At 34.7% G+C, this 26814-nt stretch overlaps 1 protein-coding gene across 3 annotated transcripts in view; it reads left to right on the plus strand.

Annotated features, from left to right (window-relative positions):
• NLGN4X (neuroligin 4 X-linked) overlaps positions 1-26814 on the plus strand; it is a 171013-nt gene that overhangs the window by 50359 nt on the left and 93840 nt on the right. For all 3 annotated transcript variants that reach the window (XM_072137859.1, XM_072137861.1, XM_072137860.1), the window contains exon 2: positions 22376-23120. In XM_072137859.1, coding sequence (XP_071993960.1) covers positions 22649-23120 — 472 coding nt within the window. In that variant the 5' untranslated portion in view covers positions 22376-22648. The remainder of the gene's footprint in view (positions 1-22375; positions 23121-26814) is intronic.

Below are 26814 nucleotides of genomic sequence, written 5' to 3' on the forward strand. Positions count from 1 at the left end.
TATACTCTCCCACTCTAAAGCTAATATAATAAAGCTACATTACCAACAGTTCAAATATAAATTCTCCTGTTGCTCTTTTTTACTCTTAAATCCTAAATAGTAAAAAGGAGTCCATATAAATCAACTAGGTACCCCCAGAGGAAGCATTATACATGAAACACACATCTGTGCTTTATGTCTAACCCTAGGATAACATTTGCTAATGTTCTGGTATCTGCCTATTTTTGTATTCTTGGTTGAACATAACCCAAGATGTTTGGCCAAACATAACTGGCTTTAAAACATTTTAAAGGTGCACTATATGGACATGAAATATGCTATGTGTGTTCTGTGAGTTGTTTTGATGTGTATTACAACCTATGCGATCACTCCACCGCAGGGGAACATGACCAATTTGGCTGTTGAGATCAGACAAGATTGGAAATGTTCAGGGTGGCATTGTGGTAGGTTGACCAATTTAGGTTTTGACCATGACTCCAGAAACAGATAACATCTAAACATCTAAAAATATAATTTTTTTGAATTAAAATGTGAAATAAAAAAAAACACAGCATTCCAGCGCTATAATATTATGAGAAATTTCAAAGACCGTAAGAAGGGCCATAATAATAAATAATTAATATTAAAAGTAAAGAAATGATGATTCTACTTCTTCTTCATGTCAGATATCTGCTTTATCCTAATAAAAAAAGCAAGCAACACACAATTTTAGCTGACATATTCTCATCACTATTTCCATGTAATTTATAAATGTAATGGGTCTTCCAGAAATAGAGTACTCTTTTAATCTGCTCTGGCCAATAGATAAGGTCTGTGAATATGTGACCCGAACTCTACTTGCTCAGATATTTTAAATAATGTATTTGAAACAGGAAGTGAGGAGAATTTTTAGCAATATTACTTGAGCTTCAGAAATAGCTTGAATGTTTGTTATGGCATTTATGCAATTTTTAGATTAATCTGCAATTAAGCCCAAATGTTTTTAAACTCAAACTATTGGAGTAAATGGACAACTTTCTCTTTGTAAAATGAGTGCATTTGGTTATTAAACCTACGGTTGCAATTAAAGTTCAGGTTTGCAACTCGCTTGTTACATACTGTGAGACCTATTCAACAGAAATGTTCTCATCGACAGAGAATGCAACAAAATCTTGTTATGCAAGACCTTGGGTAAAAGAAAGTCACTTAACCTCCATGTACTCTTTCACTGTGTCTTTATTCTAGCTGTGCTTTACTCATTTTTCACCCCTCGCTGTGCTGGCATATTAAAAATTGCAGCTTTGTTCTCACTATAACTGTAACACATTTTGTTTCTGTCTTCATGCATCTCAGGAATTCTTTTTACATTGACAATCTGAATTTTTCCCTAATAGTTATTTTCCTTGCACTCTATGTTAGAAATTTTTACACTATTAGTATTATTATTAAAATTATATTTTAAACAGTAGTATTGTATTACATTTTTGAGTATTTTGACATATTTTTTAACTTGTCATATAAAGAATTAAAGTACTTACATTTATATTTAAATGAATTGCCACAGTAGTATAAAGCTTATAACTAGTGATGAGTGGACCCATCTGGATTCGACCGAACCCTAATTTAAAAATAGGATTTGGCTCCCGGTACCGCATATTAATCTAAATGTCTCCAGTGGCTTTGCTGGGAGCATTTAAAGAGCCAGCACCAATCACAGGCGGTATTGGGGGGAGGGAGTTGAGCAAATCCTGGATGCAAACTGACTGAAGTTCATGTCTGGGCTTGGTGCCCAAACATGCAAAGTTTGGTACATGTCTAAACTTATTATTTGTATTTTGTTTAATATATATATATATATATATATATATATATATATATATATATATAATGCATTTTATTGTCTTGTTGTCACTGCACTAAAATAATATTTGCTCATTTTGACTCTCAATCCATGCCCTGTGCTGGTTGCTATTAATCCAGTTTACTAACAATTCTGCACTATAGAGGATTATACTGCCTAATGTGCTGAATATTTTGAGGTTTGTGGTCATCTCTTGAGTCATCTTCTTGCTTTCAATTTAAGAAATAGAGTCAATTAGATAGATTTATTATGAGGAGGAATAATAAGGACTTAGAATTCCCCTCTTAAAGTATTTCCAAGAGAAATATTTATGAAATAACCATATGGTACAAAGTCTGATAATAATCATGGCTTCTTTAGCCTTTTTTATATTGCCAGAAGTTTCAAATGAGAAAGTGAATATGCTCACATTCAAAGATCATCATATCCATTTTTTTTTCTTATTTTAATGGGTAAAAAATGTACAATAAATCTAGAATTCTTATTTGAAAGACTTAGGGTAGTTTAACTTTATATTTAACACAAAACATTTCTAAAAACATGATTAAAGCAGTTTTCTGGGATTACACATCTAATATTGACCTTTCCCCGTGATCCAAATCCCCTGTTGCAACACCCGCTGTATGTTTGCAGAGGCTGGCCGTGACATCACATTAACAGTGCATTCACTTCTACAGCATGAGTTTCTGCAGCAGCGCAAACACTGTTGCCACCACATTATTATAGGCCTCTCCATACATATACAGATCACTAATAACAGGCGCCACCATGAGCAAAGAGAGAGGTGTTAAATGTTTATTGCTTTAATTCAACTCCCTCAGCCATTTATCAACTTTTTCTAATCCTACAAATAAGGATTATTCTGGTACCGACTTCATATTATTGGATACAATTTCTTATCCTGAACAACCCTGGACAACCCTTGTAGTATAGCAGTTTATGGTAAGATCAATCAGACAACCTAGGGTTAAAGTATCCTAGGAGGTCAGAAAAATAGTAAAAAATAAATACCGGTAAATAAAAAAAGTTTAAAATAATTTAATTTAAAATACCTAAACGTTCAAATCACGCTCCTTTCCCTAGAAGTGATATAAATAAACAGTACAAATCATAAAAATGTTAGGTAATGCTGCTCCACAAATGTACAATATATCAAAATGAAATAATGGTTATTTCCGGCATTTAACACCGTAACGGAAAATAGCGGCCAAAGTTGAAAATGCCACTTTTTGGCCATTTTGAAAAATGCAAAAACATTCAATAAAAAGTTATCAAAAAGCCATATAGTCTTTAAAATGGCAGCATTAAAAAAAATCATTAAAAGCCACAAAAAATGACACCACATATAGCTCCGTACACTGAAGTATAAAAAAAAAGTTATTGGCGCCAGAATAGTTTTTTTTGTACAAGAGGTTTTACTTATTGTAAATATATGAAAACATTATAAAACCTATATAAATTTGTTATTCCATAATTGCACTGACCCAAAGTAGATATGTCATTTGGGGCGCACAGTGAAAGCCATACAATCCAATCCCACAAGAAAATGGCATAAATGCCTTTTTTCAACAATTTCACTGCATTTGGAATGTTTTTCCTGCTTTCCAGTACACAGCATGGAATATTAAATACCATCACTATGAAGTGCAATTTAGTGTGCAGAAAACAAACCCTCACACAGCTCTGTACATGGAAAAATAAAAAAGTTATAGATTTTTGCAGGTGGGGATTTAAAAAAGCAAAAAAATACGCAAAGGGACTGGTCATTAATGGCTTAAATTTCTCTGTATAAAAGAACTCACACTCGCTAATGTGGTTTTCTAAAGCATTGTATCCTAAATGTCTGTACAACAGACCTATGGTGAACCAATTGCCGCTGTGTGTCTCCACAAGTAGCTTTTTATTGGGAGGGGGCAGCCTTATGTAGCATTCACCGGAGCCCCACACTTTTTAGTGGCAGAAATTCTCTATGCGAGATTATTAATTATTGTATGAGGATGAGATACTGAAAATATCACCTGGAAAAGGAAAAATATAACATTTAAAAACAGGCATTACCACTGATGCGCCTGCACCTATTGTTACATTTATACTGTTGGTGAAATACAACACAATTTTTTATTTACAAATTGAAATGACAAAAATCTATTTATTATTAAAATTTGAATGAGAATCTGCATTTTTTTCTCAGTCCTCCATTAGGTTCTTTTTGTCAGACTTGCCTTCAACTGCAATCGCCTTTTGACTCATTGACCTCAATATGTCCAATTTTAAAAGAGGGTCAGAATTGTGAAGATTAATTTAAAGCATACAATGCTTGCTTCAACCTAAGTGAGTTTTATTGACCATGATAGATTTCCTTTCCATCAGTGCAGATTCAGTAGTTCAGCAGTGGGTTAGTTATAGGTTTCCCTCATGTCCCAAGGATTTTTTACAATCCTTTAAATGATACACTAATTTTTTTCCCTATGTCACGCAAATCCCTATGACACGCAAATCTTATTTGAAAGTGCCTAAGTGTTGGAATTTTAATTTACTGTAGTTTTATCACAATATATTAAAAATTTTTTTTTTTTTTCGAAGAAAAAATGAATACATTTATATTTAAAAAAAAAAAGAATTGAAAGCATTTGTGGAGGAACAAATGCAAAGCATGAGGGTTGTCATATGCATCAATATGTCAATACAATTACGACATATTCAAGTTATAATACTGTTACAAAAGATGTAAAGGTAACTCTATACTTGGAAACATAACAGTAATGATTCTATAGAAGTCTTTGCTTCAAGAGACTATCCTTTGTCACATTATAAGAACACCTGCGTAGCCTCTCCGCCTGCACAATTTTATAGACTACCACTGTGAGAAGTACAGACTGTGTAACAATAGGCTAGTATTTCTAGATAAAATAGCTTGAGTCATCAGCTATTATTCAGTACTCATTCATAACTGTGCTTATTGTATATTTCATTTTCTTTTTTTTACCGTATAATACTATTTACAATAAATAGTACATTTATCATAACATTTATAATTTCAAATGGTCTGAAATTTATTGGAGCAAAAAACTCCAGACCAAACCACACTTAAGGAACACTTAGAAAACGGAAAGAAATGAATTGAGACAATTGTGAGACATTTGTGCAAAATTTGTGACAAAAGTCTCAAAAAGAGATCTGGAAAAAAAACTCATTTAACACAAGTAAAAAGTGAGATTGATAAATTACCAAAGAAGCAGATGGAAAAAGACAGGCAAAAATAGCCAAAACAAACAGAGATAAGATAAATGACCCCGAGTGTCTTATAGTAATTTTTTGTTACTAAAGAGGCAGTAGGTCTTATTTACTGGGATGTATTATTTTAGCATGAGCAAGAATTCCCATTTATTTCCAAATTTCATGCTGAATCTTTTGTGACTCCTTTCTGTTGGAATCATTGGCCTCAATCTCTCATGTTTAACAATAACAATTTCCTTAAATGACCCCTTCCTGTCCGGGCAGCTGTTCTATCAGATTTTCATTACCACATTCAGTATTTGTATCCCATAAATTCTTAACCCGTGTCACAGCCTCTTGCAGCATCTAAAATATCTACTTATACTAATGTGTGGAGTGGGGGGAGCTGTAGCAATGACGGCTGCTAGGATTTACTTTCAGGGGAGGCCTTATATTTCAAATCTTGAACAAAATTGTACTAGGTCTTATTTTCATACTGTATATGAGGAAATATATATAGAGAGCATATGTAACTTTTATGGGTAACTTTTGCAAACCTTGTTGATAGACAGTACGTATCCATCAATTCTTCAGCTTTATAATAAATGGAGCAAATTTATGAGGATTATGTAAAAGATATAAAATGCTAAGTCATACAGACCTTCTTAAACCATACAAAATTAATCAAATGATCTAATGATACATATGGCTTAGATAAGTACAGCCTAGTCTAATTGTATCCTTCCTTTTTGTTGGATTAATTTTGGGCAGAAATATGTTGATCATTTTGGTGTATTTGCTTGATATTTGTGCTCGCCCCTTTTTCACCAAAGCAACACCCATTTCTTTAGCCCATGATTCTATTGTCTTAGAAATCATGTCTTTAAAACAGTCTAAAACCTATAATATGTAATGCAAGATATTTTAGTGCAGGTTAAGAGATAATTATGCTGTAAACAAATGTATAAATGTGCCATGTGTGCTATGTATTGGTAACAGTACACCTGTATTTGTGAGTCAGAAAAATGCATTAATTCAAGCAGTTATATACTGTACATAGAAGTAAGACTTGGTACTCCCTAGTAATGAAAATTGTTTCTCTTTTCATTATGAGATAGATTGAGGCAGTCCAAATAGTGTTATGTTTTGTTCTGAATAGGATCTTCATCAGGCACGGAATGTGATAGTAAAGGTATAGGAAGTCACCACTTGCAGATAAGCTGGGTAAAAAGGCAAAATGGATGTGCACCGCCAGAAAAGAATGGGGCAGATTTATAAAAAGTGTCCTATGGTTAGACAGTGCAGAGTTATACTAGACAGTTTAATTCTGCACCAGATTTATATAAGTGTCTGATGCTGGATGATAAATCTGTCCTAGTATTAGACTGTCTAGTCGTATTTTGCACCTCCAATAATTTGGCTTTTTTTACGTCAGAAAACTAGGACATAGTTCTGTCAGGTCAGCAGTATTTGTGGCGCACTGACTTTTTTAGTGCAAGGATCACCCCTTTTCTTAGGTCACACCCCTTTTGTCAAGCTAGTCGTAGGAGAGACTGAAAACTGTCTAAAACCCTTTATAAATGTGGTGCAGACAGTTTTTTAGTGCAAGCTATGACAGAAATCTGTTGTGGACAGATTAATAAATCTCCCACATTGTGTTCTTCTCCAGTGCTGCATATCCATGAAGATGACAATCAATTTAACATGACAACACAAAACTGTTTATTGAGGCAACTGTAAAGGTAGCAGGTTTCTCTTTCAAAATATGAAGCAAAGATTTGATGCTATGTGAGCAATTTCTTAAAATGTAACAGTCATTTTAGATGAATGTTGATATTGTGTAAGGGAGAGTATTGGGGGCATTTTTTAAATATTTTCTACATTGAGAAATGCTCCTTAGTTTGTAAAGAAACAGACTGCAAAGTGTTACTTCTATGTTGCTATTGCAAGATCTGCTTGCTCCTCTTCTGGTGTTTACACAGCTGTGAGTATTAATGCTTCATTCACTCTCCCTGACATTAGTATTCTATGAGAACTATATTCATACATCAAGTAAAGAGGTCAATCCTCACTACCAGAGCTGTTTAAAGTACATATAAAAATATGTTTTTTCCAGGATGAGATAAGGAAAACATTGCCTCTTTTGGCTACCTTGTAGGGCAGCCCCCTTAAAATCAAGCATGACTTTCAAGAAGCCTAATGACATGATGTGGGTTTAAAGTCAAACGAATTCATCCATTCCGGAACTCCGGGAAGACGCAGCACACCCTATCCACAACTACCGGAGAACAAAAAGTATCTACTCTAGACGCATAAGACACAAGGTGTCTTCAGGTGAGCAGATACTCTCTAATACTTCATCTTACTTACAAGTGACCTATTGCACTAGGGGCGCCGCCCGTGTCTCTTTCTATTTTTCATCTCCTTAAGGAGACTTTGCCAATTAAGATCACCTGTGCAGGCATGTGGAGACTTAAAGCCACTAATGCTCCACTGGGGGATTCTGGAAAATATGTAACATACGATAATAAAAATTATCTTAAATGATAGTTGTGCTTTAAGATTAAAAAAAAAAAAACTACTAGGGTAGAAATAACAGCTAAAATAAAAATAAACTAATCAAATTAAGAGTTAAAAGCACCACATTTCCACTAAGAATAAGTACAATAATAAAATTGTTAGGTATCTAAGTATATCTAAGTATAATCTAACTATAAAAGCAATAATCCAGTTATCTGAATGCAATAATGAAAAAAAGCATCCAAATGTCACCATTTTACTACCATAAACATTTTAATAAAAAGTGATCAATAGGTCATATAGGTCTCAAATTCATATAAATGAAAACACCAGCTCATCCCTCAAAAATGACACCTTACATGGTCTGTACACAGAAGTTTCAAAAAGTAATTGGCCTTAAAAGATGGTTAAACACAACAGATAGAGGACATCCTATTGGAAACCATAGTAACATTATCTATAGAGTCTGAGTCTTCAAGACCTTATCTAAGTACCATATAGTTGTCTTGCCACAACATGAATACAATGGGGCTCATTTACTAAGGGCCCGAATTGCGGTTTTATGGCGGGTTACCCACATTTTTACGTTTTGCGCCGATTTTTCCTGAATTGCCCCAGGTTTTTGGGGCACTCGATCAGATTGTGGTGCATCGGCGGCGGCGTGCACGCAATGAAAACCCGATGGACTTGGAAAAAACGCCACATTTAAAAAAAAAAGTGTCGCTTGACACACGCTTACCTGCACTGGGCCCGGCTTGGTGAACTTCAGTACACTCCCAATGTATTGCACAAAGGTTTTATGACAGCAAAATGACTTTAAATTAGATTATTGCAAGTCAATGGTTGTAAGGGTAGGAGAAGAGCAGAAAGGGGGACAATAAAACTTTTGAATGTTCAACATCCATATTTAGAAGCATCCCTCCAATATACTTTTACATTACTTCATTGAAAATTATGGATACAGATTATGCTATGAACAAATGACAGGTGTGGGTCTTAAGGTTCTCTGACAGTGTCCTGGAAGTCCTTTGTTGAGGCTGCCTGATGAGGTGGTCAAGGCCTTTTACATATCTTCTACTTTTACTATGCTGTGTTCTACATTAAAACTCCCACAAAGAGGACATTCATGGGATCTATGATTAAGGACCTTAGTGTCTGAAACGCGTAAGATTGTTTTTCGTTTTTGCACCTTATCCTTGCACTTTGTATTGTCTCATCTTGGATGAATAAAGCTGAACTATTTTTAACGGAGCTGGTGAGTGCCAATCAAACTCCCTTTTTTTGGACTTACATTCATGGGATACTAATTTTTGTTAGATGAATATTAAAGAAGTTGAAAAATAGTTGACTTAATTTTATTTTTTCTGCTAGCCTATTTTATAGTCAACTTTTATATTGGTTGCATTAAATAATTCACACGCTGAAACAAATGCTAGTTTTATTTTGTCAAGAAGGACATGAAAAGTGCTTTAGACCTGCATACAAAATATATCATTCAAAGGGCTAAGAAAAAAATGCAGAGAAAACAGATACAGAAAACCAAAATAAAATGGAGACTTAATTTAAGGTTGTTTTAAAATAAGGGACTTATGAATCTGGAGTCAAAAGATAGAATGAAAAAAACTGCTTGCTGTTCTTATTTTAAAACAAACTTTAATTGTTCACAATTATTTTACTAATAATTAAATCATCATTTTAAGTTAAAAAAAATGTATAATACTGCTCCCATTCTTTCTTACAAGCAGTAACCTACCTATAGAAAACATCTTGTTTAATAGACCTGTTTCCCACAAAGGGATAATCTTAATATCCAAAAAGCCAAAACAGGCTTCATTATCAAAACAGAAATTTCTGTTGTTCCAACGGACTCAATAACACGGTTCCAATATGTTCTTAGCTTTTGGCATAACCAATTTGCAGAAAAGAAAGTCTGTTTCCAACATTTTTTTACTCTCCGGGCTCTTTATCAATTTCATTTTTTATAAATTCAGTGGTGCATAAAGAAATTTATGTAGGATCTGGTCTACAATTATTGCTTAGTGAAAGATTCTTTATATTTCTGCATATTCGCCCCCATGTGTCTGCTGTCAGCATGCCCAAGTCCTTTTCACACTTTAACATCCATTTTTTCCAGTTATTCTTATAAATTCCTTTATAAATATGTGAAATTACCTTCTTGTGTATTTTCCTCCACTTATAAATTTTATGCAGTCATGAACTACCAAACTTAACCCCTTAATGACCGCCCTATCGGGATTCTACGGCGGTCATTAAGGGTACTTCTTCTGATGCGACGCCTTTCTACGGCGGCGCATCAGAAGAAGATTTCGGGACATCGGGTTATTATAGTGCCGGTGTCGGGCTGTGATATTACAGCCCAGACCCGGCACTAACACCCGGGATCGGAAAAACTCCGATCCCGGGTGTTTAACCCCTTGCACGCCGCGGTCAAGCATGACCGCGGCGTGCAAGTGTGTCCCCCGTGGATCGGACCCCCCCGGTGTGCTTACCGGGGGATCCGATCCCTCCTGCCGCTGCCCCGGGTTCCGACGAGTGACCCGGGGCTGTCGGCTCCTCTTCTCACCGGGTCCTGCCTTCCTGGCAGGACCCGGCTGTAAGTAACTGAGCATGCGCGGCATGCTCAGTTACTTACACTATACACTGCAATACAAGTGTATTGCAGTGTAAAGGCTTGAATAAGCGATCGGATGATCGCTTATTCAAGCCAAGAAGTAGAAAATGTAAAAAAGTAAAAAAAAAAAAATTAAATCTTTTTATAATATAATTAAATAAATAAATAAAATAAAAGTCCCATAATCTCCCCAGTAACACATAAAATGCAAATAAAGTATAGAAAACACAAAACACGTACATATTTGGTATCACCGCGTCCGTATTAATCTGTACAATAAATCTAAATCAATATTGAACCCGCTCGGTGAACTACGTAAAAAAAAAACTCGAAAAACTTCCCATAATATACAATTTTTCATCAAACACCATCACAAAAAATGTTCTAAAAAGTGATCAAAAAAAGTTACGGTACCTAATATGATACGACTGAAAAGAACAACTGTTTTCGCAAAAAATAAGCCCTCAACCAGATCTGACAACAGAAAAATACAGAAGTTATGGCCCTGAAAACTTGTCAATAGTAAAAACAATGCGATTTTCTCCAATATTGGTTTTGCTCAGGAAAATTGAGCAAAATAAGAAAAACTATATAAATGAGGTATCACCGCGTCCGTATTAATCTGTACAATATATCTAAATCAATATTGAACCCGCTCGGTGAACTACGTAAAAAAAAAACTCGAAAAACTTCCCATAATATACAATTTTTCATCAAACACCATCACAAAAAATGTTCTAAAAAGTGATCAAAAAAAGTTACGGTACCTAATATGATACGACTGAAAAGAACAACTGTTTTCGCAAAAAATAAGCCCTCAACCAGATCTGACAACAGAAAAATACAGAAGTTATGGCCCTGAAAACTTGTCAATAGTAAAAACAATGCGATTTTCTCCAATATTGGTCTTGCTCAGGAAAATTGAGCAAAATAAGAAAAACTATATAAATGAGGTATCACCGCGTCCGTATTAATCTGTACAATATATCTAAATCAATATTGAACCCGCTCGGTGAACTACGTAAAAAAAAAACTCGAAAAACTTCCCATAATATACAATTTTTCATCAAACACCATCACAAAAAATGTTCTAAAAAGTGATCAAAAAAAGTTACGGTACCTAATATGATACGACTGAAAAGAACAACTGTTTTCGCAAAAAATAAGCCCTCAACCAGATCTGACAACAGAAAAATACAGAAGTTATGGCCCTGAAAACTTGTCAATAGTAAAAACAATGCGATTTTCTCCAAAATTGGTTTTGCTCAGGAAAATTGAGCAAAATAAGAAAAACTATATAAATGAGGTATCACCGCAATCATAGTGAACCAGAGAATAAAGATAAAATATTATTTTTACGTTACGGTGAGCGGGGGGGGGGGGGGGGGTTGGGGGGGGGGGAATGCTCACAATCCAAAATAAAAATTGATGATTTTGTTTGTGTCCCCCTTGAAATAGTTAATAAAATCTCATGAATAAGCTTTAGACTCCCAAAATAAATTATTTATACATTGTATCTCATCCCATAAAAAATAAGCCCTCATATGATCGCATTACCAAAAAAAATAAAAATTTATAGGTCGTACAATGTGACAATACAAATCTGCTGTGGACGGCGCCTCCATTCATTCTATGCTCGGCCGTGCGCCCGTACAGCAGTTTACCACCACATATGGGGTATCAGTAAACTCGGGAGGAATTGGGCATCAAGCGTTGCAGTGCGTTTCATCATTTAATTTATTCTGAAAATGTCAGTTTTGGCCTAAATGAATGTATTTCCAAAAAAATTCCATAGTTTCTAAATCGCAGGTCCATATTTTTTAACCCATGTGAAACACTTAAAGGGTTAATGAACTTAATAGAAGTTGTTTTACATATGTTGAGGGGTGAAGTTTCTATAGTGGGGTAATTTATGGGGTTTTACTATTATTTAGGCCTCTCAAAGTCACTTGGAAGCCGAGTTGTCCCTCAAAATGTGAGTTATGGCAATTTTCATGAAAATAAGAAAAATCGCACCTAAAGTTCTGCGCCTCATAACATCCTAGAAAAATGACCGGAAGCATAAAATATCATCCCAACATAAAGCAGATATTCTGTAAATGTTAATTATCAAACTTTTTGGGTAGTTTTACTTCCTGTCTGGAAACCAGAACATTTCAAACTTGGAAAATGAAGAATTTTTACAAACTTTTGCCAAATTTTCACTTTTTTTCAGAACGAAACGCAAAACTTATCACTTAAATTTTATAACTAACATGAAGTACAATGTATCACGAGAAAACATTCTCAAAATCACCAGGATATGTTAAAGCGTTCCGAAGTTATAACCAATTATCGTGAGACATGTCAGATTTGAAAAATCGAGTCTGGTCATTGAGCTGAAAACTAGTGTCGGTGATAAGGGGTTAAAGTCCTTTTTTCCACTCTTTGTAAGGTGATAAAGTCTGAAATCTCCTTTGTTTTGCAGCTGTGGCATTTCCCTCCACATATTAAAGAAGATCCTTTCTTTATGGCCGCCTTAAAAGTGCATTGTGCATGGCGATGTATGGTGAACACACACCACTCTACCGCGCCATCACAGGCGAAAAAGTGCATGTTCTATATGGTTCTATGTTATATAGAACCATTTAGAACATGGGCGCAACGTACTGTACGTGTATTTCAAAGCAGTCCAGACATCCTGTTTCTGATTCTCAGCAATAATTTTAATAAGAATTTAATTTGATCTTTATCATGGTTAGCTTCTTGGTGCACTATAGATGTAGCTATGTCTTTTGGTACATTTGTTTTGATCTTCAGAAAGAAATTGTAGAAAGAAAACATTTGGAACAGCAGCTGATTGGCTTTTAGATAATTAGCTAAAATGAAAACAGCTGAATATATGAATATGCTCTAATATTAATGTACACTATTAGTTATAGGGTGATGGTGGAGCTGGTAGACTCCCTTTAAGAAATTTTATAAAATCCCCCTATCGTTGCCACACAACTTCATTTACTTAAAAAGTGGTATTACCATTATATAAAACATTGATTCTGTTTATTCTTCTAATTTCACCCATATTGTTAACTTTTACTGTTTATTTGAAAGTTGCCATGTTTTTCAGTCCTTTTATGGTAACATCAGAAGTACATGCACACTCGATGATATCCAGTATGAGACAAAAGCTAAGCAAATTATAGTAAAATAGGCATCTCATGTTCAGACATGCTTTTTATTTAATTTGCCTCTTATGCCCTACCTCTGGTTAGATAATGTGACATCTTAGACAAGACTTGAGTTTTTAAAAGAAGATATGGCTTTAATGACAAACTTTATGTCTTACATCAGCTCAATGTTAGGCACTTAACAAGATGATAACATCCATTACTTATATAAAAAGTCTGAAAGGACAATAGTTGGAGACGTGCTGTCTCATTTAAATGCTACATTTTTTTTATAGAAGAGAATGTACAAATGATCTCAGCTTCATTAAAAGCAAGTAGAAATACTAGCATTTCCAGCCTGGCCATCAGAAAAGATCACTAAATGGGAAATTTGAAGACTTTGAAGTGTCACAAATATATCATCTTGTCCACACCAGTATTTTTATTTATCTATGCACTAAAAAGAACGTCTTTGGAGCTTGCACATGTATTTATGAAGTGAAGTGTTTGCCACTTTTGTGTTGTAGTTGCACTTTAGAAAACTGTGGACCTAAAGGGGCATGGGAGTGCTTATTTGTAGTTTTTGACACGTTGAATACTAAGCTGCACTACAATTCTGTACCTGAAGCAAAGTGCACAAAAAAGGTGCAACTGTATAAACATGCTAAAAACAGACATGATTTATAAAGAGCGTGTACCCCTATTGGATTAACTGGAGTGAAGTCAACATTAGTGAAGCACACTGAACTAAGGCAGTTTGCACCAGTTTTGATATATCTGGGCATCTTCATGCTGGATCTCAGGAACGGTGGGAGCTAGGAGGAAAATTCAAAATGCCCCTGAATCAGGATGCAAGTGCCTATATGATTGTATGTTCACTTTAGGGTATTTGGGGTGGTGAAAGGTCCTCTTTAAATGGCTTAAAAAAGGTCTGATGTTCTCCTGCCCACCTGTTAAACTCACATTTAATGCAATATTATGAAAAAAAAACTAGTCTTGCTTTACTTAGATGTCCCTCTGTCCCTATATCTCAACCCAGGTGCATGAGTTGGGGATCCAGCTTTCAGCTCCTAAAGTCTGACAAATATAAAGATATGGCTGACACCCAACCCGTTGTGTTGGTTTCCAGGAAGTTAGCTTTAAGCTACTTCCTCAATTGTTGAAAATACCTGTAGTTCTAAACAAGATAGATTTCTGCTGATTTTGTAAGGGACCGTCATCTTCACCTGTGGTGGGAATGCCACCACATTTATTGGAATAGGTTGGTGACCTCATATTGGTCATTTCCCCATGCATGCCTCCACATAGCCTGCTACTGCTGTTCTTGAATTCCAACACTACATTAGGTACTCCACCTAGATAGCAGCAAAAAGCTTGATTACCCTATAATGGTGGCAAGCTGTGATGTCTTCAGTGCCCACTGGATCTGAATTTGCCTACACTAGAGGAATTTATGTTCCCTGAACTTAAGAAATAATTTCACATTTAGAAAGAAATGGACCATGGACCATGGTGATCTAACACATGCAAAAAGTCCATGTTTTATTCATAACATAGCATTACTTTTTGACTAGTTACACCTTGAACTGGTTTTATGCTTATGGATGAATACACTATTATTCACTGTTTTTGTTCTTAGTACTATTAATGTCCCTTTACAAGGATTTCCTAAGTTATTCTTACATATATATATATATATTAGCAGATATGGATTTCCATTTTTTTAATTTACTTATTTTTTTAGTTATATTGGGAAATCCTCAGATATGTTTCTTTTGCAGTTTATAGTTAGATAGATATATCTGATACCTTTATCTTGTTTACATAATTGAATGCATTGTGATGTATGTGAAATAAATGTGCCCTTTCCACAGGATCTACCATCAGAGGATCATGTGAAAAGCAAAGGATTCATTGCACCATCTGTTAGAATGATAGAAGTCCACATGCATCTTCAGATGTGCTGTGAAAACAGATGGAGCACTCTAAATAATCTGAACAGTAATCATTGTACACAGTGCCATTATAAGGCTCCTGATAAAGATTTTTTATTACATCAGGAAATCTGAGTACAACATTGGTCCATTGCAAATTGGAAAGAGTTATGCTGCTGTCTAGTTTCGAGAGGGAAGTGAAATAACCGCGTATCCCTAATGCAATAAGTCTTTGTTTTGTTTTGGTCCCAGAACTGCACTTGATATTTTACTAACGACTAATGCTGAAACTGATGATAATGAACTGATAACCTTGCAGTGAGATGTGAGTTCCCTTTGTGGAAGATATAGTACTGCAGAGGAAAGCTTTGAAAATGATATAAAGGACTGCTGGAGAAAAGGAAGCTAGTATCTTTACTGTTAAACATTTTGAGTTATATAGTAAGTTTGAAGGTCACAGCAGAAGTAGTTGAACTACAGTGATAGATGTCTTAGTCAACACCATGAGCATAGCAGAGCTGCAATCTTTTATAGCAGATGCTCTGGTATCGGCTCCAGCTGAAGTCAAATTTTAAAAAATTGGTACATAAAAGGCAGAACTTGGTTATCATTTAGTTATAGGTGTAAATATATTTATATTATGTTTTTGAGTAATCAAATATTTAGAGAAGGCTCAATTTTTTACTGGTAAATATTATTTTTCATTATGAATAAAAACAAGAGAAACAATGGGGGCACTACTTTTTAGCCCCTTCAGGTCAGTCATGCGACTTGTACATTTAAATACCTGTACAGATGTAGGTGGTGCTCTACCATGTAGAAAAACATCCTATAGACTGTGACTAAATCACCAAAAGAAATTGCCGCTATTTTTCCAATTTATTTTTCATTATGTTTGTAATCTTCTAAATAAATATAAATTCAGTAATCTGTATTGCAAAACACTCATAGATAACTTATGGTAGGTAAATTGTAGATAATGACCTCAGAAACAGAAATCCTAGGGGTAATTAATTAATATTTATTTGCATTTGGAAACTGAGGGTCTAGTAAAAATAAATATGTGTTTGTTTCTCAAGTTACAATCAGAGACAGTAAATGTAAAATTAAGCAAAAGAACATTGACAATTTGTAATGTTACAAAGGAGATGCACTGTCAAACATTTATAGATTTTTAATAGAATATACAGAATGTTTTAAAATTGTGTTTATATTACACTTTATTTTTTTTTATTCTCAGAAGGATGTCAGCCTGACAGGTAGTTCATGGCACAACATGGTACAGTAGCTGCAGTACCTGCTGTGTGTTTTGGGAAGTAGGTTTAGAAATGTGAGAAGTTAGAGAGGACTCTAAGAAAGTGTAATGTTCACTGATTGCACTGAATCATTTATGTGGTTGGACTGAAGAACATTTAACTGGTTTGAATGGGTATCTTTTGAAAAATGGTTGGTTCCCCTGGGTGGCAGCTCAAGGGTAGAGGGCTTGTAGTGATGTGATACCAGACTGATGGAAATTTCTGAGAACAGCTAAAGGTGTGTTTTGTATAAGCTAAGCGTATACGTCAGAAAAGCACATATACGCTTAATGTACACATTGACATTTAGTGGCAGACGGAAGCGTAGTTGTTGCCTCCAGCTGGCCACTATAAACCTTATCGATCAAAAAATGCAGGCTGGAAAGACATCGCAAACTACTTCTTCATCCTTCAGCCTCTGGCTGAGCAACATATGCAATTTGCGGAGGCAATGGATGGCTATTGGGATTGGATGCAGCATCAACAGGAGGGAGGACTTGGTGATGACACTGTCATTATTAGAACAGTGCCATCACTGGGGTAATACTGCGTTCATTGGCAGCAGCCATTCACCGACTGTATAAGCAAACAGTGGGATATATCTGTGCCATACGTTGTAAGGAAACGTTGGAATCCTTACAACATGTGGCAAATAACGTGGTGTGAACCCACCCTGAGAGAAATAGGGAAAAATTAAGGTGAAAATAGTGGTGGTCACTGAAAACCTGTTTTGAGATGCAGTAGAAGACTACTTTGATGTTGTATGCTCTTTTGATTCTTTGCTGATAAAAGTAGTCTTTATCTTGTTTTTCTGTCATTTCAAGTATGATCTGGACTATGTTACAACTTTCACTCTTTGAGCCAACTGAGGGAGTACTGACCAAGGGGAGAAGATGTGACACTGCCTGGCATCACTTAGAAGAGCTTTAAAAGCCTGTTATAAGCACCAGATACAGATATAGAACTAGTTAACCTAAATGGCTAAACACTTTAACCAGAATAAAGACAGTAGTGTAGTGTTAGTGAATACAGAATTAGTCATCTTACCTACATCTGTATGTTGGGCAGTGCAGCATAAAATTGAGACTTGTTACTTGAGATGTTATTTGTTCCAGCTGAGATTTATTTGCCCTGGTTGAGACATATGTGTCCCAGTCTTAACTGAGACAAATACGTTTCAAAAAATACTAAATTAAACTAGACAATGTGATGATATAGCATAGTATATTGCAACAAACACTTACCAGTAACACTTGCGATGGATGTTGCATGGGCACCGCCATCTTGGTGAAGATTTCCGCTCCACGTGATGACAATTAAAAAGTTATTAGCGCAAAAAAAGAAGGCAAAATATATTTTTTTAAGCAGTGGGTTTTAATTTCTGTAAATGTGTGAAAACATAAAAAAACCTATACAAATTTGATATCCTCGTGATTGCACAGAACCAAAGAATAAAGTAGACCTGTCATTTGGGGCACACAGTGAAAGCCATAAAATCCAAGCCAACAAGAAATGGTGACATGTTTTTTTTCATAAATTTCACTGCAGTTGGAATTTTCTTCCCACTTCGTAGTACACAGCATTTAATATTTAATTACGTCACTATGAAGTGAAATTTGTTACGCAGAAAACCAGACCTAATACAGCTCTCTACATGCAAAAATGAAAAATTATAGATTTTTGTAAAAGGTCCCTGGCGTTAAGGGGTTAAGACCCTTAAAACAAAGTGTTGCCTAAATAAATTGGCCCCATTGTGTACTTCATCTGGAATCACAAACATAGCAGTCTCTTTTGTGCTGTTCTATAAATCAAACTTCTAGATTGTGCATCTCAAAGTGTTTTCATAGATAATGCTCGTATCACTGTTTTCCAAGTCAATTATTGTAGCTGGTTATCAGAAAAAAAATACCCACGATATTATGTGATCACACTAAAGAAATACAGTTTTACTCTTTGTTGATATATATTAAGTTGTAATTATTAAATCTACTTAATTTGCAATATCTTACAAATTGATAACATTAGAATAATCTGCATATAGTATATTACTTTGTGTGGCATTCATTGGGAGAAGTATGCTTGCCAAGGGAAGCAACTGCCACAATCTATGACAAATGTTAACTGCGGTTTTCTTGCTGTAGAGCATCCATCATTTTGACATTAATTTGTGCATGAGTTACCTGATCTGCTCTGCCATTATTAAAATCAGCAGGCAAACCTACACTGTATTTGTGTTTTACAATTTTTTCTTACCTAAAGCAGATTATACTGTTGCCCTCCCATTGTACAATTATCTGTAGTGCTTATAATTCCGTAAAACAGTACATAAAGTATACACCAATTTCTTGAAATAATCAGATGAACAGTAGTATTTGATATAACATTGATAGGAAATCTAGGACCTTAAAGGTACCCATAACCTTCTCTGGTTTTTACGTCATTTCAGTACCCAGTTCGATCCAGGATTTGCTCAATAATTTATTTATTTAATCTTTAGTTATATAAAGGCAATCACTATACAATTCATACAATGCATTCTCTATATAATCAAGAAAAAAGTAGAGAAAATTAATAAAAAATAAAGTAGATTAAGAAAAAGAGAGTGTAAAGAGAAAATTATATTTCCATGGAGTATTAGCTATACATTATTTTTTTTACATTATTATAGCTTTTTTCACCAATTATGTTTATCTGTAGCCATCGTAGGTCAATGTCTAGGTGTCTTTTTCCATTTCTTAATCAATGCTTATTTTATCAATAGCCCAACAATACTTTTTGAACTATATTTTAGGGCAGAATGTTCGATAACATAGCTGCTATTAGTTTTGAGACTTCTTTCCAAAATAATGAAATGTATGGACAGTTTGCCACCTTATTGCTTCCCCACCACAACAGGTTGGACTGATTACAATATGACTTAGCGAGTCTAACAGTAGATAACTGCCAATGTGTTTGAATTTTAAAGAGCGTTTCATATATATAAAGCAATACATGTTTCTATTGACTCTGGAATTTGATTTCAGACATTCTGATATCAAGGTGGATCTTCCTATATCTTTTTCCCACCTGTCATATATGGTAACTTTTTTATTTAGGTACGTTATGTCTAATCCAATTAGGCTTTTGATATTCCCTTTTTATCTTTTTCCGGGTTTCTCAAAAAGTTTAGTTAATGAGAGTTAATAAAAAGGTCTTTGATTTGTATACTTTGAGCAAACTCTGTTTAAATATTGGACCATATTGACCTTGTAGATCATATTATTCTTGGACCATAAATATTTGGCTAAGCTGTTAATGTAATTGTTTGGAAAAATAAGTGGAATACTTCTCAGGTAATACAAGATAACTGGAAGGTTATTTCTGTTAATAATGGTAATTTTTTTCAAGCCACAATATTGAATCCTTTGGTAGATTTCTAATAATGTTTTCAAATGTATCCAGCATCTTTGTACAGTTGTATTCTAGAGTCTTATCTAAGGAAGGGCCAAAAGTAATACCCAAATATGATAATCCCTTTTTTTGGGCCACTGATAACTTGTTAACTCAAGCAGCCTTAAAGGAAATCTACCACCAGGATCAAGCTTTGTAAACCAAGAACACTGACATACTGATATTTGCCCCCTCTAACAGGATCTGCTCTTCTTTAAGCTTCGTATGTCTTTTAAGATAAAAAGGTTTCATAAAGTATGCAAATTAGCCTGGGGAGCTCCAGGCTCCATTAACATCCATGGAGCCCAGAGCCCTTCAGGCTAATTTTCATGAATTTAAAAGCCTTTAAAAAAAATAACAGGGGGCGTAAGAAGCTAAAAGAAGTGCAGATACTACCAAAGGGGGCACACACCAATATTTCAGTGTACATTGTTTACAATCCTTGCTCATGATTACCCAATGTAATGACCTGAAGTAATGACCTTCAGGAAATACCACCGCAACCTGTCAAATACCTTTTCAGCATCAATAGACAACATTGCATTGGGAGCCTCCCCCCCCCCCCCCCCCCGAAGCCGACCAATCTTAACAAGATTCTACATCTGTCTAGTGGCATCTCTAGTTTGTTACTTGGAGATAAAGCCTACTTGGTCTTCTGCAATTAGACTGTTAATAACCATAGCAACCATAGCAAGTAAAATAATTGCGAAAATTTTGAAATCACTGTTTAAGTCCTCATCCACACGACCCTATGGTCTTTTCTGTTCTGTATATATGGCTGTATTCTGGCCGTAAATACGGGATGCATTGCAACAGTATGGCAATGTACTGCACCGTATCTATACCGTATCCGTATAAAATACAGTGGGCTGGCAAGTGATGGGTGATTCCTATTGGATTGCTGACAGAATGCACCTCCCACTGTTTCTGGATACTGTTCGTATATACGGCAGCACACAGTACACACCTGTATGAAGCACATATGTAGCCCATATTTTATATGTTCGCATTGACTTCTATGGGCCTTACGGAATGGAAATACAGTGGAAAATAGGACATGCCCTATATTTTTATACGGCTCACTTATGGCTCACTTCAACTTGCACAGTGGGGGGATATTCTTGGTAATATTTATTTTTAAACCTATCTGGGCCCGGAGCTTTACCAATTTTGTTTTTATCCATAGCAGATTTAACTTCATGTAGAGTAATATCCGCATCAAGGATCTCAATTTCTGATTTCATTTTGGGAGTTTTAATGTAGCCAAAAATTTTGCTTTCAGTTGAAATAACAGTAGAGTCATCATCTCTCAAATTAAATAGCTTGAAATAGAAATCACTGAAGCAATCCAGAATTTTTTGGAGATCATAGAACTCTTTACCTTTACCAACCTGGATTTTTTTTTTTTAAATTCTCTACTAATTGTTCATGAAGTCTAGCTGTCATAATTTTTTCAGCTTTTTCTCCTTTATTAAATCAGGCGATATTTATATACTATTTCTCCCAATTCTTTTTTCATTGTTTGTTGCAATTCGTTTGTTACTCGAGGCGAGTCTTGAGTAGGTCTCTGTTTATTTTTTGTGTCGGAATATCTAAAGATAGTCCTAAAGGGTTTGTTTTGATAGTACAAATTTTGTACAGTGATTTCTGTTCTGCCACCAACTTTAACAGCTGCATTTAAACACAGGTTATGTATGTTAAAATTCTAATTCCCAAATTTTCACAGCTCTGCTCATCACTACTCCTAGTTCACACTCAGTTCTGTCTTCATTTATTTGCACCAGTTATTGTGAGCCAAAACCAGATGAGATGACTAAAGTTGGCTCTGCATATCTTTGTGTTTGACCACACGAGATTTCGTCTCTGATGTAAAAAAAATGATACCATATCTTATACAACTCATGTATGCCCGTATTCTGATTATGACTGCAGCAATCTATTTACCTTTGTACACTTTGCAATGATGTGTTAGAACATAATGGCACAATTTCTTGTTGACTTCCTGACGACTTTAAATTTAAAGCAGGTCAACAAGATTTTACCAATCACATTTGAATGAATTCATAAGCAATTCACTGCAGTAAAAGTATTTTGTTTTAGGCATTTTGCTGCAGGGTTCAATAAATGGATTTGTTAAATTGGAATTTTGAAGAAATTAACATTTGTATAATGAATAAAGCATATTATATAATAAAAATATATTACATGTATATTAGAGGTGTGATTTGTGATTTACATTATTTTTTGTGCTTTGCTGTCATTTTAATGTGCATTTTAAGTTTTATTTCATGCTCCAACTCTATTCTGTCATCACCATTGTCGAATTTCTTTTGTATTAAAGGTTATTTTAATTGTTTTGTCAGGTTGGCCTGCTGAAGTGAATAAACAATGACTGAATGAAGCAAATAAACGGACATCGACATTTGGAATAGCATCATAGTGATTATTTCACCCTCATGGAATGAGCTTTACAAAACCAGTAATCTGGATCTTACAGATGGCAATTATGCAAATAAGGCAATAATTTCTGTGGCTTCTTTCACATAGTGGAATTGTTTTATCCTGGCTAAAGTCTTTTTCTTGTTGTTGTCCTCTCTGCCTGGGAGATCTCACCTTTGCTGATGTTGATGTAAACAATGTCGAGACCAAAGGGATTACTATGGTTGCCTTTGATCTTCACTCCTGTCTGTGTCATAGTAAACTCAAACCTGCTACTATGGATAACAGCATTTGCTGTAAGATTTACAATAATTGATGGCCAAGCACAGCATCCAATTGTACTCACAAACTATGGTAAGATACGTGGCACAAAAACATCATTATCCATAGAAACTTTGGGACCTGTAGAGCAATACTTGGGAGTGCCCTATGCTGCACCACCAACTGGAGAGAGACGATTCCAACCGCCTGAACCACCTTCATCATGGACTGATATTCGGAATACCACCCAGTTTGCTGCTGTGTGCCCACAATACCTGGATGAAAGATCATTGCTAAATGATATGCTGCCTGTATGGTTTACTGCCAATATAGATACTGTTGCCAGCTATGTGCAAGTTCAAAGTGAAGACTGCCTATACTTAAACATCTACGTGCCAACTGAAGATGGTAAGTCCAATGAGCAAAATATTGGAAAGTCATTATTTGATATATTTCTATAACGCTTGGAGCCCTGTGGTGCATAATTTTCTACATAAATATTTCTTTATACCATTAACTTGGAAAAATAAATTAAAAAAAAAGTTCCATTGCTTATTATATTTTCATCATTCTTTCCCATTTTAAGATTTTAATTTAAATTTCAACATCAAACCTGAAAGAAACTGAAAGAAAAGATCACTTTAGCCATCATATGCATTTATACTTATACGCCTACATGTTTGGTAATTAATAATGGTATAGTAGTTAGTTATGGAAATGTTATAAGCTTACATATTTATCAAACATTTAGGTTTTGTAGCATTTTGGGGGAATTGATAAACATTGGTGATCATCATTCCTTGTGGTAAGACTTACACTGATCAACTGTGGGTCTGATCCCAATGACAACTGAAATCACTGCAGCAGACTCTGTGATGAAGGTATGTGGCCTTGGCATTGTGAAGTATACATACATGCAACAATAATGTAGTAGGGTAATTTCTCCTCAATAACAAAGTTGAAACAGTAAAAATTAAGTTAATCATTTTTTTATCCTTAAAATAAATACTTGGTGTATATTTTTATATATTTTTTTGTTAATATTAAGATTTGTTGACTTTTTATTTTAGGAAACAATTGAATCATTTTGATTGCACATTTTGTGGTTTCTTTACAGTTTAGTTTTTTACCTTTTTTACTTTATTTTTACTCTTATTGGCCTCCATATACTTTATAATACCTGATTTTATTTTACAGGCTGTATTATAAGTAAATTATATAATGCATCCAATACTATTTACAACTAGAGCTAAATATGACTGTTTGTATTTTGTTGTTAAGAACTGTTAGTTAGCAACATCTGATTTTATAATTTTTATTTATTCAGTAAATACAATGTTGTTTTATCAAGTAAATGTGTTTATTCTATATAGGTTACTGTAGCAAACTTATATGGGTGACATTTACTATGCCTTGTCCTACAGATTAACCCTACTGCACATCACAGTAAAGATAAGTTTTTTGCTGGAGTGAGTCTTAAAAATTGTAACTGTGTGAGAATATTTTTTGGTTCTCACACGCTTTTGAATCAACAAAGGCATGCATTAAAAATAATTAAGAATTATCAATTTGGTGAGAATGGAGGAGAAAAAAAAGTGCATTGTATTTGAAAAAATACTTAGCATAGTATTAATATGATTTGATCATCAATACCATTAGCAACAATGAAAGCATTCCTCAAATTTGTCCATGACATTGGATCTGAATGGCAAGCAATAGCCCCATCATATAATTGTAAAGGAAAGTGACAGTTTTCTGTTTACAATCTCTAGATAAGAACAATATAACAGCAAGGGGTAAGCGAAGGCTGGCAATTGTTGTCCATACAATCTGATTAAGCACATTACGTATCCTTACATGACAGTTCTCTGACAGAAGAAGCTTGGTTGTTATGGAGACAGACCATGAAATTTGCTTTTCATGTCAAAGGTCTGAATGTGACTCAACAAGTTAAATTCACATTTGCAGTTCTTTTAGGATACAAATTTATACAAATTTTGAAATTGATCTCTTGTATGTAAACTCTTTATCTACATCTTTATGTATCCAGTTTTTTTAATTAATATTTTATTTTGCAAATAAATATTCAACTAAATATTTTGAAACTGAAATAAATTATGATAAGTGATGCATGATCTTATTTAACTATGCTGTTTTACTGGGCACTATGGCTTAGCATATGGAAACCAGTTGTTTATGTCAAAGCGAAGATGTTTTGTACCCAAAAAATAAGCAGAGGTAAGGCATTCTGGGGAGGATTGATCTATCTTTTTTTTTTTTTTACTTTGTATGTTATAATAAAAAAGTAACAATTTTTGAGCAACGAGAAATTTGCAAGCAGGACTCACTTTCATTATCTTTGTATCCAGATGTTTTAATGCATGTTAGTAGCATTGACTTTATGCAATTTTTTTAAAAAGTTGCAAAAATGTGCAAAAAGCTTGTCTAGCTCCGACTGGCACACTTGGCTGAAATATATAGAACAACCAAGTTTGTGACTTTTTTAGAGCAATCATTTTTTAAAGAGAAGTATTCTCCACAAGATGCAATACTTCTAGAAAATATTACACTACCTTCATGACATGACAATAATTTTCTGAATTTTATATAGAATTTGAGAGAAGCAAAGCTTTTTATGCTTCCATATAAAACCAGAGGCTTAGTTATGAATATGTCATGCAGATATTTATTACCTAATTATAATTATACTGTAAAACATCGGAGCAGATTCAACAGAACTTGTACAGCAATTTTCTGGTGTACAAGCCCTGAAAAAGTTGCAATTCCTTGTGCACTGGTGCATAATTCCTGGTTCTCCTTTACACCACCTCCTTGTCAAGTGGGCATGGATTGGAATGAAGGAGGGCAATTGTTTAGTTTATTTCCGTATATGAGCATGGCTTAGCTGCTGGTTTGATTTGTTAACTCATTTGTTAACATCAGTTCAGAGAAAGTGTGGCCTGGAGTTGGCTCAATAGCTTTTATGGAGAGTGTTCTAGGCAGGGCTGTGATGTGTGTATTAGTCTTTGTGCCAGGGAACATTTGCCAAATCTTGAGTTTTCTTTATCTAACTTTATAATTGAGGGGATATCTTGCATTGTAATTAAGCCTTTGATAATAAGGAGCTGACTCCTAGAGCGAACTCCACAAAACAAAATAGAATTTTTCGGGATTATATATATTTAATAATGGCAAGAATATTCATAGTAAAATCCATTCTAATTTACACAGGGCATTATAAATGTCAGTAATGGAAACCAATAACACTTTGCATAGAAAATGTCTACCATCAAAAACACACAATAGACTTATTTATCTTTAAATATTTTTTCTAATTTTAGTAGAATCATTACCTGGTATAAACATAATTTATTTAATGATATACTTTTAAATAAATTGGGTCACACACCAATGTTACCAATTTTACTAAATCTAGCTTATTAAACTTCTGTAAATTATTCCTTATGTGCAATATTACAATAGCCAAGGAATTAACTTAATGGAAATGTACAGTCATATTTGGGCAAAATAAAGCTGCATCAATCTCTTATAAATCTATATTTAACAATTCCAGCGGTGTGTTTAACTTTTATGGGGCAATTCTGTTGAAAATCAATTTTTTTAAAAAATATGTAAATGAGACTGAAGGGCTCTGTGGGACGTCATCAAAGTCTCTTGGTTACATGCCCCCCCAGCACTACTCTTACACCTGCTCCTTCCTCTGGAGCCTTACCTGCTGCTGTTGTCAGGCTCCTTATATGCCTGTGCTATGCTGCTATGTTATTTTCATAGCGCAACTGCACTATATATGAGAAATTATTCCCTCCAAGGTCAGGTGAAAATGTAGGTCCTTGAGCTGCAGAACTGGATTTTGTCAGGTTAACTTGTAGAATACAAGCTGCAGATAGAGATCCAATTCCATAGTATGTATTCGTGTAGCTCAGGTTCTGTAACTCACAGAACCACAGAACTGATAAAATTTACAGATGAGATTTTCTTATTTAATCTAATACATGCTTTCAAGTACAATAAATCATATCGGCATCTGAATTGACGCCAACCCTCCAGCCTCTAAGCCTGCTCATCTCATGCAAAGGTGAAG

The sequence above is a fragment of the Engystomops pustulosus genome, chromosome 2, assembly GCF_040894005.1.
Source record: "Engystomops pustulosus chromosome 2, aEngPut4.maternal, whole genome shotgun sequence".
Lineage (NCBI taxonomy): Eukaryota > Metazoa > Chordata > Amphibia > Anura > Leptodactylidae > Engystomops > Engystomops pustulosus.